A 17,645-nucleotide genomic window follows, 5' to 3' on the forward strand; every position below is an offset into this window, starting at 1 on the left:
AAGGTGACCGGCAAAATAAATCGCTGAGGGATTGGTGTTACGGGAATTCCAAAACCACTGATAAGAAGGGCCAAAGAAGCATAGTAAGTGGAGATAAGGGAATCAAATGACGTATAGAAAAGGAGATAAGATTGAGCCTTTTCTTCGCTGCTTCTTCTGTCACTCCTTGAAGAATGTGAGCGTCTTAAAGGAGGATTACACTGTGCTAAGGTTGCTTGAGTGGTATTCCCAAACGCCTGTTCTTCATCGATTTATTTCCTTGTGTGTCTGGTGCATTATTCGATCGCCTGACTGTAGGGGGTGTTATATACTCTCTCTCTCTCTCTCTCTCTCTGTATGTGTGTGTGTGTGTGTGTGTGTGTGTGTGTGTGTGTGTGTGTGTGTATTGTTATGCTGGTGTATGCATTAGTGAGTGTTTCGGAAGTGTGTGTGTGTGTGTGTGTGTGTGTGTGTGTGTGTGTGTGTGTGTGTGTGTGTGTGTGTGTGTGTGTAGTAAAGGCCATTATGTATGAATGATTTAGGCAATCGATATTCGCTTCTCCGTTTGTGTGTGTGTAATTCTCTACTTGTGTAAGCGTGGTTGTGCATGCTGTTCATCTGTTTATCTATTTATTTATCTATCTATCTCTCTGTGTCTATCTAGCTTCTGTATACGGAACGTGTGTGTTTGTGTGTGTGTGTGTGTGTGTGTGTGTGTGTGTGTGTGTGTGTGTGTGGGTGGATGGGTGTAGTCTTTGTGCAGGTCTAGCGTGTAAGCAAATGTGTGTGTGTGTGTGTGTGTGTGTGTGTGTGTGTGTGTGTGTGTGTGTGTGCAGGCATCGACCCACACCGTCCTACTTAGAGAAGGTTGGCCTCGCACTCCCTACAGTATTCATGGCGCCCTCATGGTTACTCACGCACACACATGTACACCCTCCACACGCACATGTACACCTCCCCCACACACGCATATGTACACCTCCCCCTCACACGCACATGTACACCTCCCCCCTTCACACGCACATGTAAACACAAAGCTACGTACCTCACAAACATGTAAGTACTCACAGATCTCACTCCACTCGAACATATTAACCCGCCTCATACTCACAAGTGCACAGAATTCACACACACACACACACACACACACACACACACACACACACACACACACACACACACACACACACACACACACACAGTAAGAACGTGTATGTGCGTGTTTTTATTACGCACGCAACTATACCCCGTCACCCTACATGCGAGCCAATCCTTGGAACTAACCAACTACACACACACACACACACACACACACACACACACACACACACACACACACACACACACACACACAGGAAGGGGGAGGGGGACTGATCTGATCCAGCACCAACACATCACTCCTTATTACTGAACTGTGATTATCTTTTCATTGAGGTTAGCGAAGGACCTTGAGCTAAATGGGAGAGACCTTTTCTTTAATTATCATCTTTATTTTTATGTCTTACTTCTTTACTCTCTCTACCTTTTGTCTTTATCTTCTTTATTTTTCGATTTTTTTTTTTTCATTTTCTCTCTCTCCCTTACTGTCTCTAGCTTTCGTCTTATTTATCTTTATTTTTTTTTGTTTTTTTGTCGATGTGCTTTATCTTTTTTTGTTTTGGCTTCTGCTTCTTGGCCTTTCGTTTTCATGTCTTTGTTCTTCTTGTTTTTATTTCTTGTTATTCTGTTCTTCCTTGTTCCTTCTTTGTTGTGTGTTTGTTATTGTGTTCTGCAGTTTCTTTTTTTGTCTTTTTCTGATATTGATTCTTCTCACGCTTGTCTTTCTTCCTGTTTGATGTTTTTTTAGCATTGTTTTTATTTCTCCTTTGCCTTGTTGCGTTGCTGTTTCTCTTCTTCCTTCATTTCCTTGAGGCTTAGTGGGTGAAAGGTCGATGTGAGGAGAGTCTTAAAGATGATGGGGAAGCGTAGGAATGGGGAGGAAATATCACGGGAAAGACGAAGAAATGATGAGGAAGACGACAGGTGAGGAAGGTGATTGTGAACATGAGTGACTGTGGAATGGATGAGGAAAATGACGATGAAGTTGGCGAAGTTTTTGTGATGATGATGAGGGGATGCTTGTTAAGGGAAAGGAATGTTTATGGAAATGAGTGTGAAAATGAGGAAATGAGAGAGAGAGAGAGAGAGAGAGAGAGAGAGAGAGAACATTTATTTTTAAGATAGAAATGAATGCTTGTTAAGAGAAAGGAATGTTCATGGAAGTGTGATAATAAGAGAGAGAGAGACAGACAGACAGATTTTTAAAGACAGAAATAAGTAAAGATGCAAGAATTGATAGTAATAATAAGTGTGTCAGTAAAGGCTGTATGGAGAGTAGATTACAAGTGAAAGGTAAGAATTGATGTTTTAGGTAAGAAGGATGAATATGCAGCAGGTTTGTATAATTCTCATGTATAATTTTTAGTAGTTGTATTATTTTTTGGTATAATTATAAGCTTATTATTATATTTCATTTATTATATGTGATTTGGACAGAACTTACATAGACCTTCTTTTATTAATCACATTCTTTGACTTAGGAATTATTTATTAGTTTAGGATGTGGTCAAGATTCCTTTTAATACTGTGTCATCTCAGCCTCAGAATAAAAAGAAAAAAATTAGAACTAAATTTACTGAAACTGTACGTTATTCTTTACAAAAAATTAATATGACAAGGATATCAGTAAGTCAGGATTGTTGTGGGAGCAGGTTTTGCCTGAAATAATTCTTCCCCCGGGGTGAGAAGACGTGTAATTACTGTGTTTATGACTTTATCAAGGCTCTTATTAGCCGGCGTTAAGACACACTGGCCCTCTTGTGACATGCTCCGTAACACCTTTTTGTTAGGGATTTATTTTACCTGTTATTATACCCTGAGGTTTTAAGTTTATTTTTGTATATTTTTCTTTTTTTTAGTACCTATATGGAACGTTTCAGTGACAAGAGGGTACGATGCGGAAGCGTGATATGCGGAATAAATCGCTGAGGAAGATTTGTTGATGCATTATTATTATTATTATTATTATTATTATTTTATTTGACGTTTTTCCTTATTATTATTATTATCATTATTATTATTATTATTATTATTATTATTATTATTATTATTATTATTATTTGAAAGTACAGATTTACATATATAATATTAGGTGTTCATCATTATATATACATTTTTTTTCTGTTTAAAGTGCATATCTGTGTAAATAGTCCATTAAGGGTAATATAAATTCATCTAAATATTTATTGTATATAGACTAATTAAGAGAATTTCTGAATATTATATTTGTAAATAGATGTTATATATATTACTATTTTTTAAAGATTTAGAGGGAAGCTTAATTTATATGGCCTAATTAAGAGAGTTTGATAAATATATAGTACTATTATTTAAGGTTTATATGGAAGTTTTTTTTATTTGCAAAGAAGAAGGAACCCAAGGCCTATTTGAGACTATGCAGCTTATATGTATTACTTAGACTTTATAGGGAAGCTTATATATGCACGGAAGAAAGAACCCAAGGCCTGTTTAAGTCACTATACTTAGGCTTTATAAGAAAGCTTATATATGCAAGGAAGAAGGAACCCAAGGCTTGTTTAAGAGACTGTAGAGCTTATATATATTCCTTAAGCTTTATAGGGAAGCTTAGTGAGCCTAATTAAGTGCCTGTTTCCTTAATCTCACCTTCTTCCGCTCAGGTGTTCGCGATAGTCATGGTAAGAGAAAACTTTGGTCTTGTCAGAATCTTGCTACTGACGCTAACACAGACGCCATGGTTACTAGAAGGCTGTATTGGTGGATGGAAAGCAGTAACGGTAACGGTAACTAACGGTAATGGTAACGGGAACGGTAATGGGTACGGTAACGGGGACTGGCGGTAATGGTAACGGTAACAGTAGCGAGGGTAAATGGTAATTAGTAGTATATCAAGGGTAATTAGTAGTATAACGAGATAATTAGTACTATAATGAGGGTAATTACTCTACTAATTACCAGTTTATGAAGGAAATTGAATATATTACACTTTATGTTTTTATACATAATGGTTGAGGGAGATGGAGTGGTTGAGGGTAAAATTAACAATGATACTAACATAATAAAGGCGATGGTTAAATAAAAATAAAATGTAAATAATGAAATGACAATAAAGGGATACTTGAGAGGATTTTGCTTGCATCTTCTTCGTCTTCTTCTTCGTCTTCCTCTTCTTCTTCTTCTTCTTCGTCTTCATCATCATCATCATCTTCTTCTTCTTCTTCTTCTTCTTCGTGTTCCCAATCGTACACTTCCATCTCTTCCTATTTCTTCTTCTCTCTCCTCCTCCTCCTCCTCCTCTCCCCATTGCTGCTTCTGTACTGCTAATGTGGCCTCAATAACGCACTTCCTTTTTCACGCCAAGTGTACATGCTGGTGTGGGAATCAGGCAGGTCTCTAGGAGGTGAAGTCAATCCCCAATCCCCATCCCATCCCCCTCCCCATCGCAATCCCCAACCCCCCCTCATTCTTCCACATCCCCATCCCCCCTCATCCTCCTCCATCCCCATCCTCTCGCCCTTCCCCATACCCATACCCATCCCCCACTCTTCCCCATACCCATCCCCCACTCTTCCCCATACCCTTCCCCCCCTCACCCTCCTCCATCCCCATCCCCTCACGCTTCCCCGTCCCTATCTCTATCCCACCCCCATCCCCATCCCCCACCCTTCCCCATACCCATACTCATTCCCTCACCCCTCCCCATCCCCATCCCCTCACCCTCCTCCATCCCCTCACCCATCCCCATCCCAATCCCATGAGCCATCTCCAAACCTATATATACCTTTCTTCCCCATGTTTTCTTCCTCCTTCTTCCCCATATCTCTCTCTCTCTCTTCCTCCTTCCCCCTCCTTCCCCATTTACACTTTCTTCAGTGGATATTTCGATTAACTCCAAGAAGATTATGCATTTTTTATTTTTTTGGGGGGGAGTCGAAATTTATTAAAAAATAGATATTCCGTTTTTTTTTTTTTTTTTGAGCAAGAATGTAAATATTGAAAGCCTGATATTTGGAAAGTTTAATTTGGCTTTGGATTATTTATATGGTTATTGCTTTCCCAGACTCCGATCTCTCTCTCTCTCTCTCTCTCTCCTTAAATGAATGGGAGGAGGGAGGAACAGGTAGGGACAGGGGGGGTAAAGAAAAGGGGGGAGGAAAGGAAGGGGGGGAGGGGAGGGAAGGGGAAAAGGGGGCGGGAAGACGTCCTTGTCCCCTTGACCTTCCTTCCTCCCCTTAAACCCCCCCCTTCCCCCTCCCTTCCCCTCCCCTCCTTATCCTCCTCACTTCCCCTCCCCCTCACTTCCGTACCCTGACCCACATACTGTCAGTAATCATTATTTCGCACCCATTCCTCTCTCTCTCTCTCTCTCTCTCTCTCTCTCTCTCATGTTGGTATACACTAATTTAACCTCTTCCCCCCTATAACCTTTTTCTGTCTTTCTTTCCTATCCCCTCTTTTTTTTTCTCTTGCCATTGGACGAATATGTTAAATTTATGTTTTTTTCGAAGTGTCGGCGTTACGTATAGCCTTTGGTAATCAGATAAATATGGGACGCCTTTCCGGACAAGACTAAAAATCGTCTTGAAGGAGCGTGAAAGGGGCAAAGAAAGATAAAGAGGTAGAGAAAAATGATAAAGATTTAGAGGAAGATGATGAAGAAATAGAGAAAGATGATAAAGATATAGAGAAAGATGATAAAGAATTAGAGAAAATTATAAAAAAAAATAGAGAAAGATGATAAAGAATTAGAGAAAGACGATAAAGAATTAGAGAAAGATGATAAAGATGTAGAGAAAGATGATGAAGAAGAGAAGGATTACCGGATTTGATATTATAATGTTGTTCCTAAATCATTTCTATTCGCGTGGAAAAGAGAGAGAGAGAGAGAGAGAGAGAGAGAGAGAGAGAATCCATCAAGGAGTTCAATGCCATTTGTATTTGGTTCACACTGTCCTGGAAAATTTGTATTCTGTTTCGGGAAGGCCTGTCGCGGTGAAGGCCTGGAAATATTCGCAATCTTAGTTAACCCTCCAGAGCCCCGGGTAGCTGTACGTGTGTGTGTGTGTGTGTGTGTGTGTGTTTATACGTATACAGTACATATAAAGATTTCCCACACGCCATTCCTTCAGTAAATCTTTCGTTACGGTGACTTATTTTATTATTATTATTATTATTATTATTGTTGTTGTTGTTGTTATTATTCCCGAAAGCAATATAATTCAGTTAAGACCTCGTACTGAAGGGGAAGAACGGTTACCTAAACCCTTTCAGCCCGATTACTCTCTCCACAGCTAAGTAAAACCCATCTTGCGTTAGCCAAAATAAAACACAGTCTTTATTGAAGCTAAAAGGGCTAAATGAAGCCTTAGGAAAGCTAAACCAGGTAATTCAAAGCTATAAAGTCGAATAAGCAAGTGGTAAAAGAGGTTTGGATAGCGTATAAAGTGACACAAGTGGCCGGTATGCGTTAAGTGGCACATGGAGATGAACTGCACACTTACAAGCCTTTCTGCCTACCCCAGAGTGTGTAAAAAGTGGGATTAAGTACCTCAGAGTGTGTAGAAAGTGTGTAGAGGGATTTTATGGCGGTGTGTGGCAACTGTCGCGGGTTTTTGATTTTGTTTCGAATTTTCAACGATCTTTTTTAATATTATAACGTATTTTATTTCATTTATTTATTTATTTTTTCTTCAACCAGACGATTTTGGTTGATTCTGGGATTTTTTTTTCTAGTAAAGGGATCTGAGAGTGTCCATTAGCCCTCTTTATTAATATAATGGTCTAGAGATAGCAAGAAAAAAAATACGAAATAAATACAATACTCTAAGGCTAGCATTCTCGTCGGTTAAGTTAGGCAAGCAAAATAAGTCGCTTAGGAAAAGGTGTTAGGGAGCTTCCTTAACCGACGAGACAGGGTGATAAGCGGTGATAAGGAATGGTATATTAAATCACGTACATAATTACACGTATAATTATTTAACTAATTTATATATTATTTATTTTTAACATACTACAGATAATAGCCTTTTGAACAGGGTGGTCGGTGTCAGTCGAAAGCATTATTTATTTACATTATTATTATTATTATTATTATTATTATTATTATTATTTGGTTTTTAATACACCAAGAGTCAATGATGGTTCCAATAATTCATAGTTTTAGTAAAAGTTTAAAAAATGTTGTTACCAAGTTTTATTATTATTTGCGTGTTATATAACCAGTTGAGACTTATGCACCACCCTGTTCTAGCATGAAAACTAGCATATAATAAAAAAAAAATCACATATAGTTTGCTAGGCTCTTTAATTTTAGCTGTAGAGTAGTAGGTGATGGTTCTTGAATTAACTGACTAACGATTAATATTTCTACCCCCCTTTCCCCCCCTTATCCATTCTTCTCTATCTCATTTTTGCCTTTTTGTGACATTCTTTCCAATATACTGCCTCAATTTTCATACTTTTTGTCTCCGTTCCTTCATTTTTGTCGCCTGAATCTGTATATTTTGCTTTATATTTGTCTCAACTTTTTGCCCTGTTTTGGCGGGCTTCCGTTTTCTGTTCCGTGGGAAACTTAACTATTTTCACCTCCCCACACCGTCTCGTGCCTTTCCTGTTGTCTTTATACTTCACTGTGGCTCGTCTGCTCTCCTGTGTGGCCCTCCCTTGCCTCCTTCCTTCCCTCCCTGCCCCCCCGCGCCAACAGATGTGCAGATACGCCAAGCACTGGGCTAAGAAGATGGCAGAAGACGAGAAAATGTCCAATAACCCCAACTCCAAGTACGGGGAAAACATCTTCTGCGTCTCCTCTAACACCAATCAGATCAAGGTGAGGGATTTTTGGCTAAATCTTTTTCTGTGACACTGCGAGTCTTCTTAAAGGGGTAAAATCAAAGTTTATTTTCTTTTTAACTCTTCCTTGCCATCCTAAAGTCAGTTTGATTAAGTTATCAGTCTGATGTCGCCTTTAACTGTTTGAAGTAAATATCTGGGATTTTAGAATAAGCAGAGAAATGAGTAAGCCTATTATTTTGTGGCCAAGGAAAGTTCCAATACTCTCTTAAATGCCGTATATTTAACAGGTAATTAATCAGGAAAGGTGTTAATTATATCCAGGTGAAATATGAGGGAATTTGATTTTCGATTTCATTTTTTTTTTTTTTTTTTTTTGTAATTTCAGGTGAAGGGAGACGAGGTGGTGGACAAATGGTATGGCGAGATTAAGGACCATAAATTCGGCGTGGAACCTGAGGGGACATTGCTGAAGACAGGTGAGGAGGAGGGGAGTCGGGCGTAAGGTGCTAGTTGAGGTCACTTGGCTCTTATTCTTTTTTTTTTTGCATGAGACCTCGTAGGATCTATTCCGTAGCGATTTATTTTTGCATGTTACAACTTAACATGTCGCCGTTGTTTTCATGTCCCTTGCCCAGTCCTTGGTCATTAACGGTAAGTCCGTGTGGTTCTGAGGCTTCTTGGCTTTATTTATTTATTTATTTATTTATTTGGTGCTTGACGGGGAGGGACACTAGCCCTCTGCCAGCCCACTTTGTTGACATGGAGGGAACACGTGTGGCTTTGTTATATGGTTACCACCCAGCGTAGTAAATCATTTTCTGGCTTACAGGAGATCGTTTGGCATGTCTCTCAGTGTAGAGTCACCTACCTAAGGGTGTTCCTACATTGAGTGAATGGATGATAGGTAGCTAAATGGCAGAGGACAGGGCGACATGGAGGCGATTTGTCTGTGACCACCCCTTACGGGATTAAGGCGTCTGGCTGTAGATAGATAGATGGATACATACATACATACATACATACATACATATAAGTAGATAAATTTGAACAGATATAGAAGATAGATAGATAGACTTAATATTCTTCTGTGTGCAGTTGATATCGCATTAGTGGTGCTTCTTCCCCGGCAGGTCACTTCACGCAGATGGTGTGGAAGGACACCAAGGAGATGGGCGTGGGCAAGGCCAGGAACAAGGCAGGCAACAAGATTTTCGTGGTGGCCAACTTCGACCCTCAAGGCAACTGGATGGGGCACTTTGCAACCCAAGTGCCTCCTGTTGGGTATGTAGGGCAGGGTTTGGGGCGTGTGTAGGGCAGGGTTTGGGGCGTGTGTAGGGCAGGGTTTGGGGCGTGTGTAGGGCAGGGTTTGGGGCGCGTGTAGGCCAGGGTTTGGGGTGTGTGTAGGCCAGGGTTTGGGATGTGTGTAGGCCAGGGTATGGGGTGTGTGTCGGCCAGGGTTTGGGGTGTGTGTAGGGCAGGGTTTGGGGTGTGTGTAGGCCAGGGTTTGGGGTGTGTGTAGGGCAGGGTTTGGGGTGTGTGTAGGCCAGGGTTTGGGGTGTGTGTAGGCCAGGGTTTGGGGTGTATGTAGGGAAGGGTTTGGGGTGTGTGTAGGCCAGGGTTTGGGGTGTATGTAGGGCAGGGTATGGGGCGTGTGTAGGGCAGGATTTGTGGTGTGTGAAGGGCAGGGTTTGGCGTGTGTGTAGGGCAAGGTTTCGGGTGTGTGTAGGGCAGGATTTGGGGTGTATGTAGGGAAGGGTTTGGGGTGTATTTAGGGCAGAGAGAGAGAGAGAGAGAGGCTACATAATAACCCTTCCTTGTCTTCTTCAGAGGCTTCCCCAAACAAACCTCCGCCGGCAAGATCTCCATGTTTGCTCACAAGACTCGCAAGGCCTCGTCCTCCAGTGAGTCGGAATCTTCATCTGACGAGGAGGACTTCGCGGAGGACTGTCTCAAGGCCCACAACACCTACCGGAAGAAGCACGGCGCCCCACCCCTCAAGCTGAACAAAAAGGTAGGTCAAGCAGAAGGATTAGATTGCACTAGGTCAAGGAGAAGGATTAGATGGGAACAAGAAGGTAGGTCAAGGAGAAGGATTAGGTGACAAGAAGGTAGGTCAAGGAGAAGGATTAGGCTACAACATGAAGGTAGGTCAAGGAGAAGAATTAGAGTACAACAAGAAGGTAGGTCAGACATAAGAAGGATAAGATTACTGTACTCCTTTTGTTTTTGCAACTGTGGTAAAAGAGATCCTTCAGTCTGCCTACACTTGGCTGTCAGTTGGGAAGAAAGAAGTTTGGGATTTTTGTCAGGGCAGAACAGACGCACTATAAAGATGATGATGATGTATTTTGTTATGGCTGCAGAATAATAATAATAATAATAAATAGTAATAGTAAAAGTAGTAGTAGTAGTAGGTAGTAGTAGAAATAGCAGGGGGATGGTGATCGTGGTGGTGGAAATGGTAGTAGTAGAAGTAGTAGCAGTAACAGTAGCAGCACCAGTACCAGTAGCAGCAGCAGTAGTTTTTGCCGTACTTCCTCAGATGAACAAGTACGCTAAGGAGTGGGCCGAGACGATCGCCAAGAAGGACACTATGCAGCACCGCACCAACAACAAGTACGGCGAGAACCTGTACTGCGCCTGGTCCTCCAACCCCAAGCACATGATTAAGGCACAGGAGGCGGTGGATTCCTGGTACAGCGAGATCAAGGACTTCACTTTCGGCCGGGAACCAACCACACTCGCCGCAGGTAAGTTTCTGTGCGCCCTGTTTCCTCCAGTCCCTCCTCGTTAGCGTTATTATTTATTTATGAGTCTGTCTGTCTCCTTATTTATTTATTTAGTTATTTATATTTAGCAAGATCATGGGCTTTACTTTCAGCCAGCATTCAAGCAGACTCGCTGCAGATTTGTTTGAGGGGTCGAATTCTCTTTGGTGCCTCGACCCTGTGTGTGTGTGTGTGTGTGTGTGTGTGTGTGTGTGTGTGTGTGTGTGTGTGTGTGTCTGTCTGTCTGTCTGTCTGTTTTACTCTAGACAGGAAATCGGAGTCGCAGCCGGATAGTTTAAAGGACCAAATTATTTCCCCTGAGCCGCACTATGAAGGAATTAACCCCAACCCACCCTTGGTTTTGGATCCCTTATGGCCCAGTTCCGGTTGGTGCGCCGTAGCCCACTAGACCACCAGGCATCCATTTGTAGATTGTATGGTTACCACCCAGCGTAGTTCCGATCCCCTAGCTTACAGGAACAGTTAAATTTCACCTACATGTTGTTCTTTTTCAATTCATATTCTGTTTTTATGCAGTCATTGTTCTTTATGTCTCTCTCTCTCTCTCTCTCTCTCTCTCTCTCTCTCTCTCTCTCTCTCTCTCTCTCTCTCTATCTGTCTATCTATCGTCTCACCTTTTTCTTAATCTCCTCCTCAGGTAACTTCACTCAGGTGGTGTGGATTTCTCTCTCTCTCTCTCTCTCTCTCTCTCTCTCTCTCTCTCTATCTGTCTATCTATCGTCTCACCTTTTTCTTAATCTCCTCCTCAGGTAACTTCACTCAGGTGGTGTGGATTTCTCTCTCTCTCTCTCTCTCCCTCACTCTCGTCTCACCTGTTTAATTTCCTCCCCAGGTCACTTTACGCAGGTGGTGTGGCTGGACTCAAAGGAGCTGGGAGTCGCCTTCGCCCGCTCCAAGTCCGGCAAGATCTACGTGGTGGCCAATTACGACCCCGCCGGGAATTTCGTCGGGAGTTTTGCCACCAAGGTCCCTAAACCACAGTAAAAAAAAAAAAAACAAAAAAAAAAGACAAAAAGAAAGATAAAGAGTAGAATCGTAATCCCTTTAACGATGACGTAACGAGGATTTTTTTTTTTTTTTTGCTTTATTTTTTATATATATATATTTTTATTATACATTTTTATTGAACGTCTTTATTTAGCATTTTTATTTAGCTTTTTTTTTTTTTTTTTTGTATTCGACGTTTTTATTTTCCATTTTTTCCATTTTTATTTTTATTTTTATTTTACATTATTATTTTACTATTTCCTTGAACTTTTTTCATTTTTTCACATTTTATTTTTTATTTTACATTTTTATTCTACATTTTTTTTTTATTCTTATTTTACAATTCATCTATATTTTATCATTGCTGCTTCAAGACGATTTTATTCAGCTCAAAGAAGGATTTTTTTTTTAGCTGGAGGGGTTAGATTAATCCTTCCTTAACCCCTTCTGGCTAGACACTTATCCTGAGGTCAAGAAAATCGTCTGGTGTTAAGAAGAAGGAGATTAATTAAAGAAAAACAAATAATCAGGGAGAAAGGGTTAAGAAATTCAAGATGGGGAATGGATTTTTTTTTTTTTGCCACCTCCAGACGATTTCCTTGAGCTTCCTAAGATGTCTGGCAAGGAGGGGTTGTGTGGAGGCTTCTGTTAACCCCCCCAGGTCGAGGAATCCCCCTTCACAGCTGAGAAAAAGCGTCTGGAGATAGGAATGATAAATGATAAACGCGTCATCGTACTGAAGGGGTTATCTATCGTATTCTGAACTGAGATCGAGGAGTAGATAGAGTCCCGAGGGAAGGAATATCTATCTATCTGTCTATCTATCATCCAATATTAGGTTTGGTTAGCCTGCATGCCACTTTAGTACTGCAATAACGAACGATAAAGAACGAGGTACAAGCGCCAAATCCCCTCTCCCCCTTAATTATCGTCATTTATTCAGTTATTGGCCTTGAATATCCTGGGCTCTATTTTTCCTCTAAGTGATCTCAGTTACCAGAATATCACCTTAAAGACAGTCTAAGGAGAGAGCGAAGATGGGAGTTATAACCAAAGCCATTTACCACATAAGCCATACCGTATTTACCCTTGATATATGCGTCTCGATTCCCTTAAATGAGTCTCGATTCCCTTATGTGAGTCTCGATTCCCTTATGTGAGTCTCGGTTCCCTTATGTGAGCCTCGATTCCCCTTTAATAGGTCTCGATTCCCCTATACCTTATACACAGTGGACTACCACGATCCCAGAGTTTATACATTTTCAGAGTTTATTCATTTTCAGGGCTTTTTCGTCTTCAAATCGGTGGCAGGAGAAACGTACAATCAACATCAAAAGTTCTGTGTCCCGCCTTTCTTGTTTTTCTCTTCATGGACTTCGAAAATTTTTAAATATTGTTGAGTCCGTAGCAAGAGACGCTGATGACACTGATCTGTAGCCAAAATAAAGAAATAAAATATCAGTGTCAGTTGCTGCTAATTTGCTACACTGGTTTTCAAAGTCCAAGGATATTATAAGCAGGAGAGGAGACGAATTTTTGCTGACGATTGCAACTCCTCTCTCTTTTATTTTCTTTTTTTTTTTTTTACTCGGCGGTTGCACTGAATATTTACCTCCGATGATCTGAAATATGTTTACAGTTTACTTGGTAGTAATTCTGTTAGATTGTATTACTTTTTAGTTTTGAAATTGGTGAATATTTGTTGCCTATTTTGCATGTTCTGTAGTTTGTAAACTTTAGAATGATCCTTAGTACGTCTGAGTTGTAGTTAGCTAAAATCAGTGTCATTTTTGTCCAGTATCATTACCAAAAGACTTATTATTATTATTATTATTATTATTATTATTACCACCATACTTTAACTCATAGCACCGCAACCCTGTCAGCCGTTTGAAGAGTGTGTAAACTTCCTTTGTGATAGTAAACAGAGCTCCAAGGAACAGCGGGGAGTGAGCACCAGTAAAGAAAACATACAGTGGCGGGCATTTTAAACGTTCTTGGTCCAGCTCCTTCCATTTTCCCCCGACCCTTTTGGCAGATTATGTATTTCAGTTTTTCATCATTTATCATCGTGGATCGCCAGACACCAGACACCACCAGGCATCCAGCTCAGAAATTACCCTACCCAGAGACACGAGTACACCTAACCAAAAACTACTTTACTCTGAGACACAAGAATACACCTAGGCAGAGACTATCCTACCCAGAGTCACATCAGTTCACCTAGTCAGACTACGATGCGAACATTAGCTTTCCCTGCCTCAAGACCAATCAAAAACACTCTATCCAAACAATCCACTGTGCCCACACTGCAATGTATCCCCCCCCCCTTACACCGCAACAGTTTTACTCCTCTCACGCACCACACTGTCACCACACACATCCTTATAACCTCAACAAAAGATCTCTGGGAGCGCCTGGTTAAAGTGGCCGGTTCCAGCAGTCCAATGGGTTCACGTCCTGATGAGCGCGGGGTTGTGGCTATGACTGCTGCCGTCGTGAATCAGTGTAAAGATATTAAAACACAGGCTGATAGATAAGACAGATTACACCTCAAGCTCAGAAACCCAGCTGGAAGAACGTAAATGAAGAAGAAGAGAAAGAGGAGAAAAACAACAAGACCAAGACGAGGAACAAGAAGGGGAGCGCTGGTCTGGAACGTTTTCCGCTCACTACTGTAGACTCGGCAAAAATATGTCTTTCACCCCAAAGTGGAATACATTTAGACTGTGTTGGTTTTGTTGATCGTGATGTACAATATACTGATTGTCTTGTTAACTTTGTATGATACGGTGACCACATTGTAGGAAAATATGAAAAGCTGGAAAAAACTGTAAAATACTTGGCTTATTGGCCTTGCACATACTTTTTAAACTAGTAATTTGTGTCAGTTGGTGAATTATTTCGTATTTCTTTTTTATTTTTTTAATCCTTTTGGGGTGTACGAACTATTTTTCCCGAGTGTACAGCCTTGGAAATAAAGACAGAAGAACCATATATTATACTGAATGATTTGTTATTCAGTTTAAAACACATGGAGCTTACTATATATCTTTTTTGAGCTCCATACATGCCCTACATTCCGCTTATCTCTGTGTATATATAACCTCTCAGTATTTTATCATTCCGTATGTGTATAATTTATATCTGATGTATAATTTATGAGGAATGTATTGATGTAGTAGGGGTCGAGGTGAATATGCATGAAGAACGAAATGTATATTAGGTTTAGATTTATTTTAGGTCGTACCAGGCCTGTATTATTGCTATACTCGTTTCACTCTAACTTGGCCTAAAATTGACCTCTATCCGTCTTCAGTCCTGAGCTGCAACAGTCGATTAACACGAAACTATGGTGCTAGTCACGAAGAAGTGCTGGATGTTGAGCCATAACAGCGGAGAAATAAACCTCAACAGGACGGAAATTTGGGCCAGGTTAAAGTGAAAGTGGTGTAGTGCTCAATGCGTTTAGTCACACATATATCGCTATAAGACATCATATATACTTAACAGGATATATCTGTGTATTTTAAACCTTCAGCCTTGCAGTTGTCAATGATGCAACCGAACTACCTGTCAGAAAGTCACTATATCGATTCCTTGCTATAAAACGACATATATAACCAACAACAAGCTATATATATACGTATGCTGAACCTGTTAGACTTGTTTACCTGTAGTCTTTGTTAATCCAGGAGGCTCTTAACACCTCTTCCTTAGTGATTTATTCTGCTAGTTACAATTTCATCACCTCCTAACCCCTTCAACCCATCTGCTTATTTTGTAATCTTGGTACTGTCAGACGGTGCTATTTAATTTTAGAAAACTGAGCGATTTATTTTGCGCCTTACACCCTACCTTCTTCTAGTATGTTACCAGTGTAGAAAATATCGTTATCAAAGGCGATATCAGTAAGATAAGAGAATCATCCTCTTGTGTGTTATCAATGCAATGATGTTAAAAATGACGTGCATAAGGTAAGAGAAAATAGTTGGGTGTAATATGTAAGATAAATTACTAAGGAAGAGGTGTTACGAAAAAGAAGATGTGAGTAAGATAAGAGAGAATGGTTAGGTGTAAAATTCAAGATAAATCGCTAAGGAAGAGGTGTTACGAAGCCTTCCACGGCAACAAGAACGCGGTTGTGTCATCGAAATAGCAGACAGAGACGCCGTATTGGATCCCAGACACCATCGTACATTTATAACACGCATGACAACAATGTACGGTCTTGCTGTAGTGTCTTAAAATTTGGTTCTAGGAAATATAAAATGAAAGCAGCATTTCTTGTTTTATTATATTCCTTCACGGTAAAAACTAAATCATTGCCTTATTACTCCCTTCCAGGCGTAGGATCCCGAGGTTAGGCCGTCCTTGTGCAGTATATATAAGGGTAGATGAAGAGATGTGTGTTGGAGAGAAGGCAGACTGATGAAGGATGACAAGATGACATGGAGGTGATTTATTTTGTTGCCAGCCGTAGACAGACTAATAGGTAGGTTGGTAGGTAGATGACCAAGCTGTTTCCCTTGATGGCATGACGTGAATTAAATCTGTAACGGTGAGGTGCCTGAGGTCATCCTAGCCTGTAGAGATTATAGGTAGTGTACCATTAGCTTACTATGAGGATGCCTCGGGATAACTATAATGTTGGAATATCTAGTAACACTGTAGCTAATAGTCCTGTATGTGGCTGTAGGTAATGTTTGGGTATATGGTAACCCTGTAGATAATAGTCCAGTATGTGGCCGTAGGTAATGTTTGGGGTATGTGGTAACACCGTAGATGATGCTGGGATATTTGGCAACTCAGTAGATATTTTTTGGTATATGGCGTCACTGTAAAAAATGTTGAGGTATGTAGCAAGCTGTAAGTAATGTTGGTTTATGTAGCAGAAGTGTAAGTAATGTTGGGGTATATTGAGGAACTGTTGGTAATGGTAGGGGTTGTGATAATAAGCGTTTGAATATCTTGGAATCATATTTTTGTGGTAGCTGGGGGCGCCCATCATCCACTCACTCGATGTAGTGCTGCCTCTCTCTCTCTCTCTCTCTCTCTCTCTCTCTCTCTCTCTCTCTCTCCAGGTGACACTACAGTGGGTGACAAGCCAAATGGTTTCCCATATCTCAGGAAACCATTGACTATTCTGGATGGTAACCATATAACCAAACGACGCCTGGTAGTTTAACGAGCTAAGGCGCTCCAATTGGGTGGAGCCTGTATGGGTTCTTTCTGACGTATAGTTGGGGTTTATTGTTCGCATAATACCTCTCAGGGGTAATATAGGTCAACGTTGCCATAAATGTTGGGACTATGTAACCTAACCCCGGGCCCCTACGCTCCTGTTTACGTGAAACAAAATGGGACTGATGATAATAGAATCATTAAAAAAGATGTTTGAAAGTTACACATGAATTTAATCATCAGTGTGAAAGAGGTTAAACGTATATCGAGTAACTCTTAAGACAACTGAATGAAGGAGTAAATCTCATTCACACCGGATGTGTTGCTCTCCAGCTACGTGCAGTTTATTATACCCCAGCTAAATGTATTCATTTCTTTTCTTTCATCCTAGAGCAGCGCAGTTCAGTATCATTCAAATGCCTTTTCAGTTCCACTCATGATAATACATGTTACTTAGATATCACTCGTCGTAGCTTCAACCACGTGCTTTTGTTTACTATTTTAAAGGGTTTTATTTATGTTTGTAAAGGTATTTAAACTCGTAGTAACGTTCACTGATGAATTACTTGCGTCAATGTTTGAGTATTTCTTTAAATTGCGACTTATTTTACTCAATTCATTTTTTTCATAATGTTAAAATTATATTATAGGCGGAGGTATGTTTTAGGGTATGATTTATACATTTTTCAGCCAAAGCGAATCCTCTCGAACATAAACAGAAGGCTGCGTGACGTCCATTCTCGTCTCCGTTCTTGTGTTTATTTAGATAGGCATTTCTCTGGTGTTCACCTGGCCATGGAGGCAGCAGGGGCGAGCACTGGGAGGAACACGAGATAT

General features: G+C 40.6%; 1 protein-coding gene across 1 annotated transcript in view; it reads left to right on the plus strand.

Moving 5' to 3' along the window:
- Positions 1-11,621, plus strand: part of LOC145410039 (uncharacterized) — a 20,945-nt gene extending 9,324 nt beyond the window's left edge. The window contains exons 6-12 of the mRNA XM_080280255.1: positions 3,717-3,734; positions 7,760-7,882; positions 8,234-8,324; positions 8,979-9,129; positions 9,676-9,859; positions 10,391-10,598; positions 11,470-11,621. Of these exons, the coding sequence (XP_080136381.1) occupies positions 3,717-3,734; positions 7,760-7,882; positions 8,234-8,324; positions 8,979-9,129; positions 9,676-9,859; positions 10,391-10,598; positions 11,470-11,621 (927 nt within the window). The remainder of the gene's footprint in view (positions 1-3,716; positions 3,735-7,759; positions 7,883-8,233; positions 8,325-8,978; positions 9,130-9,675; positions 9,860-10,390; positions 10,599-11,469) is intronic.
- The last annotated feature ends 6,024 nt before the right edge of the window (positions 11,622-17,645 follow it).

The sequence above is a fragment of the Coenobita brevimanus genome, chromosome 84 (assembly GCF_032717465.1).
Source record: "Coenobita brevimanus isolate Jiangsu-jjx chromosome 84, ASM3271746v2, whole genome shotgun sequence".
NCBI classification, from domain to species: domain Eukaryota; kingdom Metazoa; phylum Arthropoda; class Malacostraca; order Decapoda; family Coenobitidae; genus Coenobita; species Coenobita brevimanus.